General features: G+C 40.2%; 1 protein-coding gene across 1 annotated transcript; it reads left to right on the top strand.

Moving 5' to 3' along the window:
• The first annotated feature begins 207 nt into the window (after window positions 1–207).
• On the top strand, window positions 208–6,595 carry tmem52 (transmembrane protein 52). Its single transcript, XM_003230621.4, has 5 exons — window positions 208–340; window positions 2,012–2,052; window positions 2,256–2,300; window positions 4,482–4,651; window positions 5,748–6,595. The coding sequence occupies exons 1-5, from the start codon at window positions 281–283 to the stop codon at window positions 6,062–6,064; spliced, it is 633 nt and encodes a 210-aa protein (XP_003230669.3). The 5' UTR covers window positions 208–280; the 3' UTR covers window positions 6,065–6,595.
• Window positions 6,596–7,240: the final 645 nt, after the last annotated feature.

Raw genomic sequence — 7,240 nt, 5'->3', positions numbered from 1 at the left:
TACAAGAACTACATCTCCCAGGCTTCCTTGCAGCCTGATTTGAGCCGGTGGGCGTGGCCAAGCAGGGGAAAAAGGTGAGGTCCTGGAGAAGAAAGAAAGAAAGGAAGGAAAGGCTTGGGTTGGGACAGCTTGCTTTGCCTTCATTAGCTGTATTGGATCCTCCTTTTTTCCCTTTGCTTTGCAGGAAGATTGGATTGGAAAGGGATTTTTTCTCCCCTTTCAGAAGACAAAGGCAAGGCTGCTGCTGCTGCTGGGACAAAGGGATCAAGTGGATCTTTCCATGGCTGCAGCCTCGAGAGTGAGCCACGTCTCCCGGATCTTCTGGATCCTCTTCTTGCAGGTCTGTGGGATCCCATCATCTCCCACCTCCCTGGGCTGGATTCCCAAAGGAAGATGGTATAAAGGATATATTCCTAGAATTATAAAATGTTATAGAATTACAGAAACCCAAGAGTCCAACCCTTTCTGCCTTTGGAAGAATCATAGATTCATACCATTGGGAGGGACCCCAAAAGGCCATCCAATCCACCCCCTCCTGCCATTGAGCATTCCCTGTTTAAGTCTGAAACTATAGGCAGAGGATCCTGTGTTCATGTTTGTATATTTGTAAATACTGCAGAATAATAATAATAATAATAATAATAATAATAATAATAATAATAATAATACTACAACAGGAAAAACTCAGCTGCTATCAGGACCTCAAGGTTGAACTTCAAAGACTCTGGCAGAAACCAGTGCAGGTGGTCCCAGTGGTCATGGGCACATTGGGTGCCGTGCCAAAAGATCTCAGCCAGCATTTGGAAACAATAGACATTGACAAAATTACGATCTGCCAGCTGCAAAAGGCCACCCGTCTGGGATCTGCGAGCATCATCCGAAAATACATCACACAGTCCTAGACACTTGGGAAGTGTTCGACTTGTGATTTTGTGATATGAAATCCAGCATATCTATCTTGTTTGCTGTGTCATAATAAAATAATAATAATAATAATAATAATAATAATAATATACATCACACAGTCCTAGACACTTGGGAAGTGTTCGACTTGTGATTTTATGATACGAAATCCAGCATATCTATCTTGTTTGCTGTGTCATAATAAAATAATAATAATAATAATAATAATAATAATAATAATATACATCACACAGTCCTAGACACTTGGGAAGTGTTCGACTTGTGATTTTATGATACGAAATCCAGCATATAGATCTTGTTTGCTGTGTCATAATATAATAATAATAATAATAATAATAATAATAATAATAATAATAATAATAATAATAATCACACAGTCCTAGACACTTGGGAAGTGTTCGACTTGTGATTTTGTGATATGAAATCCAGCATATCTATCTTGTTTGCTGTGTCATAATAAAATAATAATAATAATAATAATAATAATAATAATAATAATAATAATAATAATATACATCACACAGTCCTAGACACTTGGGAAGTGTTCGACTTGTGATTTTATGATACGAAATCCAGCATATAGATCTTGTTTGCTGTGTCATAATATAATAATAATAATAATAATAATAATAATAATAATAATAATAATAATAATCACACAGTCCTAGACACTTGGGAAGTGTTCGACTTGTGATTTTGTGATATGAAATCCAGCATATCTATCTTGTTTGCTGTGTCATAATATAATAATAATAATAATAATAATAATAATAATAATAATAATAATAATCACACAGTCCTAGACACTTGGGAAGTGTTCGACTTGTGATTTTGTGATACGAAGTCCAGCATATCTATCTTGTTTGCTGTGTCATAATAAAATAATAATAATAATAATAATAATAATAATAATAATAATAATAATAATAATATACATCACACAGTCCTAGACACTTGGGAAGTGTTTGACTTGTGATTTTGTGATACGAAATCCAGCATATCTATCTTGTTTGCTGTGTCATATAATAATAATAATAATAATAATAATAATAATAATAATAATAATAATCCTTTTTTATTTCCCCAGGTGCCTTCCTTTGCCGAGACTTTCTGCAAGAACCCACAGGAGTAAGTGGAGAATTTCTATTTTAATTGATTTTGTTTTGAAATATGGGGACGAAAGTGGTGGTAGACAATGGGAAAGGCCTTTCTTATCTTATCTCCAAAACAGAGAGTTTAGCGTTGTCCTGGGATGTCAAAAAGAGGATGTGTGTGAGCAAAATTAAAAAACAAATAAGCTAAGCTTCCTGTTTCTTTGCCTTGCTCTTTAGGTGTACTCAACAAGGAACCAGCTGGACAAGTTTGTGGTATGTTTGGTAAGTTTACAATAGTTTTGTTTGATATTATTTTTTATTAATATACTAGCCGTGCCCGGCCACACGTTGCTGTGGCTTATGGGAATACTTTGTTGGCCAGGTGGAATAGCAGTGAATAGCCTTGCAGCCTCAAAAGCCTGAACCCTGGCTGTACCCATTGTGATGAAGTGGGTGGGGCCTACCCTTCTGACCAGCAACCAGGGTTGAAAACGGCTCTTCCTCGTTCTCTAATTTGGACTTCCTTTTCCAGGTTTTTTTATTGAAAGACATAGATTGGATGACTATGTCTTTGGTAGCCAAATTTGGTGTGATTTGGTTCAGTGGTTTTGTTGTTTACTCAGTCCTACAAACATACATTACGTTTTTATATATATAGATGTATATATCTGCAATAAAGTTTAAGCCGCTGTTTACAGCTGAAAACTGAGAAGTCCGAACCTTGTTCCTGTGTGATCTGAGCCGATGCCAGATTTGTCAGGAGAGGGATTGAGACTGATGGAGGTAATTTTTCTCATTTAACCACTTCTTCACAAAAACAGATACATCTGGACATTTTTACATACAGTAGAGTCTCACTTATCCAGCACTCGCTTATCCAACATTCTGGATTATCCAATGCATTTCTGTAGTCAATGTTTTGAATACATCGTGATATTTTGGTGCTAAATTCGTAAATACAGTAATTACTACATAGCTATGTATTAAACTACTTTTTCTGTCAGATTTGTTGTTAAACATGATGTTTTGGTGCTTAATTTGTAAAATCATAACCTAATTTGATGTTTAATAGGCTTTTCCTCAATCCCTCATTATTATCCAAGATATTCGCTTATCCAAGCTTCTGCTGGCCCGTTTAGCTTGGATAAGTGAGACTCTACTGTTTATATAATAATAATAATAATAATAATAATAATAATAATAAAAATAAAACTTTATTTATACCCCGCCACCATCTCCCCGTGGGAACCCGGGGCGGCTCACAATGTTACAAAAGTAGCAGCGCAAAAACATTAACAATACACACAGTTTAAAACACAAGAAGATGTTGATGATAAATGATATATATATAAATGTAATGTGCATAATTCTCATGGAGTAAACAACAAAACCACTGGACCAAATCACACCTAATCATGCCGGCTCATTTATGTTGGATAAGTGTGACTCTTAGATGTATATATCTGCGATAAAGTTTAAGCCGCTGTTTACAGCAGAAAACTGAGAAGTCTGAACCTTGTTCCTATGTGATCTGAGCCGATGCCAGATTTGCCAGGAGAGGGATTGAGACTGATGGAGGTAATCCGTCTCATTTAACCACTTCTTGACAAAAACAGATACATCTGGACATTTTAGCCCAACACAGCACTTGTGGGTGTGAGGTTGGGGAAAGGCGAAAGAACTGGGAAGCTCTGGCTAACTGGAGGTCAGCTGTGACCAGCAGTGCTGTGGAATTTGAAGAGGGCGAAAAGGAGAAACGTGCCAAGAGGAAGAAGTCCCATCAAGCCAACTCTCATCGGGACTATCTTCCACCTGGAAACCGATGTCCTCACAGTGGAAGAACATGTGCGTCAAGAATAGGGCTCGTTGAATTTGCCTCACAACGATGAGTAAGACGAGGATGTCATTCAGACTTCTTCTGGAACAGGGTGGACGGCAATCTTGCCTTTTCTGGTTGAGAAAACCCCAGGGATGTTTTCATATCGTTGGGATAAGGAAATCATTTCCTCCACTTCCTTCCTTTCGCTGTAAAAAAATCCCTTTAGTAAATGAGGACAGCCTCAGAAATGCAAAAGATGGAATGACACAAAACAACACCAACAAAGCCTCCTTCTGGCATCAAAGACGTCTTTCAATTACATCCAAAGGCTCTTGTTTGAGGTCTGAATGGAGTCACGGGTTCAAAGGAGATTCCACTGGAACATTAGGAAGAACTTCTGGACTGTAAGAAGAGCTGTTCAGCAGTGGAACTCTCTGCCTCAAGAGTCTCCGTCTTTGGAGGCTTTTAAGCAGAAGCTGAATGGCCATCTGTTGGGGGTGCTTTGATGGTCTGGCAGAATGGATTAGGCTGGATGACCCTTGAGGTCTCTTTAATTCCATAATTCTGTACAAGGGTTTTTCATTAGATATGAGGGAGATGGAAGTTGTTAACAATAATGTTGTTATTATTATTATTATTATTAGGCTCATCCTCCTGGCTGTATTTCTCTTGCTGATGTGTGGCATCGGCGCCAGCTGCGTCAAGTTCTGCTGCCGTAAGAAGAGGCCTCCGACGCAGCCGTTTCCCCCGCAAACGCATGACCTCACCATCGTCCCCATGGACCACGACAGCACGGCCCACAGCACCGTCACATGTGAGTGTGGGCGGGGGCACCAATAAAACACCTCAAGTACTGCTTTCCAGCTGTGTTGTCGAAGGCTTTCATGGCCGGAATCACTGGGATTGCTGGGAGTTTTCCGGTTGTATTCCCATGTCCCCGAAGCACTCTCTCCTGATGTTTCGCCCACATCTATGGCAGGCATCCTCAGAGGTTGTGAGGTCTGTTGGAAACTAAAGCGGGGTTTATATATCTCCCAGGATGAGAGAAAGAACTCTGGTCTTGCAATGTTGCCATTAGCATTGAATGGCCTTGCAGCTTCAAAGCCTGGCTGCTTCCTTCATGGGCATCAGTTGCAAAACTCGCACTTGCCTCCAACACTCACCCACCCTTTACATTCCACAGATATATAAACCCCACTTGCCTCGTTTCCAACAGAGCTCGCCATCTCTTGAGGATGCCTAGGATCGTATTGGCCTTTTTAGCTGCAGCATCACACTCTTGGCTTATTTATTTATATCCCACCCTTCTCACCCCGAGCAGCTCACAAATTAAATTTGCATACGATATTATATTATTAGCATAGCACAATACTGTCATTAAATGACTATATTGTATTATAGCAACATGTTGTAATATTTGTTAGTAATATTACATGTAATATATAATAGATAATTACTATTATGATATTGTATTAATTAGTATTATATCATATTGCAATATAATATCAATATTTTATGTATATACAATATATTATATTATTATATATTATTGTAAAATATATTGTGTGTGTGTGTGTGTGTAATTAGCATAGCATGTTACTGTATTATTATTATTAATATTAATATTAGAATCATAGAATCATAAAGTTGGAAGAGACCTCATGGGCCATCCAGTCCAACGCCCTGCTAAGATGTGGGAAAATCACATTCAAAGTATCCCTGACAGATATTATATTATTATTATTATTATTATTACCCCATTCATGACTTCCTTAGACACTCTATTGCTATGGATGCTTTTAAATAGATTAGATTATCTTTCACATTGTAGTTAGCTTCTTCTAGGAATCCTGTATCTGGAAACTATGTTGGTGTATGGAAATTATATGTTGTGTGTTGTCTCCTTGCAGCGTACAGCTCCGTACAGTATCCCGGCAGCTTCCCAATTCCTTTTCCCTTCCGAGAGGTGGACCGGGGCATGTCCAGCCCTCCGGCCTACAGCCTCTATGCCATCGAAATGCCGCCGTCCTACGATGAGGCCGTCCGGATGGCCAAGCCTTCCGTCGAGACCCTGTTTGTCGGCTGGAAGGTGGCGGGCGGGGCTACCGAACAAACATCCCACGAGGAAGCTCATGAACCCCAGGCTTTGCCTTTGTCACAGTGCAGCAGCCCTGATGTTATAGCAGAAAGCTCCGATGTGGAAGCTTCCACGCAAGCGCAGCCTTAGCATGACGGAAAGAACACGCCAACGAGGGACGGTGATGGTATGACTTCTCTAGACTCGTGGAAAGAATGCCTCCGAAGGTTGGAGATAACTTTCCGTTGACATTTCGAACGGACCGAATGCAAAGCTGGGTTAAAAATAATTCACATTCTTGGTGTCATGTCAGTTGGTGGATTGACACTACACCAGAGAGACGGAACAATGACCTACGCTCTCTAGACCTTGAAACACCACAACTCCCAGTATAAACCTGTCTGTGTCTTAAGACATACTGGGAGAGGTCCAAAACTGTGTCTCCTTCATAGACTGAAGGATTGGATTCGTTGCTATGTAACGGCTAAAGTCCTTTGACTCCAAAGGTCACATTAATGCGCCTTGTTGTGTCTGTTGATATTTCTGTGCTGTATTCTGTTTGCAAACTTCTGTCCAAGTTGGGAGATGTTTCCCCTTTTTCGGTCGTAGTCGGAAATGTAAATATATGTAAATATATGTGTTGGTTCTGGATTTGGATCGCAAACAAACACAACAAAGAAAGACCTGTTGTGGTTTTTGAAACATGTTGTATCCACGTAAGGCATTCCTACAGGGAAATCTTCCAACTGCTGATAAGGAAGAGTATGAAAATGTGTGGAAAGTGAGATTGCTGTGAGTCTTTCGGGCTGTATGGCCATGTTTCTATCCCAACGTTTTGCCCCTATCTGTGGCAGACATCCTCAAAGGTTGCTGTGAGTCTTTCGAGCTGTATGGCCGTGTTCTAGAAGCTTTCTATCCCAACGTTTCACCTACATATGTGGCAGACATCCTCAGAGATTGCTGTAAGTCTTTCTGGCTGTATGGCCATGTTCCAGAAGCTTTCTCTCCCAATGTTTCACCCATATCTGTGGCAGACATCCTCAGAGATTGCTGTGAGTCTTTCGGGCTGTATGGCTATGTTCCAGAAGCTTTCTCTCCTGACGTTTCACCCACATCTGTGGCAGACATCCTCAGAGATTGCTGTGAGTCTTTTGGGCTGTATGGCCCTGTTCCGGAAACTCTCCTGACGTTTCGCCCACATCTGTGGCTGTATGGTCAACTTCCAGAAGCTTTCTCTCCCGACGTTTCACCCACATCTGTGGCAGAAATCCTCAGAGATTGCTGTTAGTCTTTTGGGCTGTATGGCCATGTTCCAGAAGCTTTCTC

The sequence above is a fragment of the Anolis carolinensis genome, unplaced genomic scaffold, assembly GCF_035594765.1.
Source record: "Anolis carolinensis isolate JA03-04 unplaced genomic scaffold, rAnoCar3.1.pri scaffold_15, whole genome shotgun sequence".
Taxonomy (NCBI): domain Eukaryota; kingdom Metazoa; phylum Chordata; class Lepidosauria; order Squamata; family Dactyloidae; genus Anolis; species Anolis carolinensis.
This window is presented reverse-complemented; position numbering and strand designations above follow the sequence as displayed.

Coding starts and splice junctions, on each gene's coding strand:
- tmem52 (XM_003230621.4), top strand. CDS start 281: ATGGCTGCAGCCTCGAGAGTGAGCCACGTCTCCCGGATCTTCTGGATC. Junction 2,053..2,255: donor TTCTGCAAGAACCCACAGGA/GTAAGTGGAGAA, acceptor CTTGCTCTTTAG/GTGTACTCAACAAGGAACCA. Junction 2,301..4,481: donor ACAAGTTTGTGGTATGTTTG/GTAAGTTTACAA, acceptor TATTATTATTAG/GCTCATCCTCCTGGCTGTAT.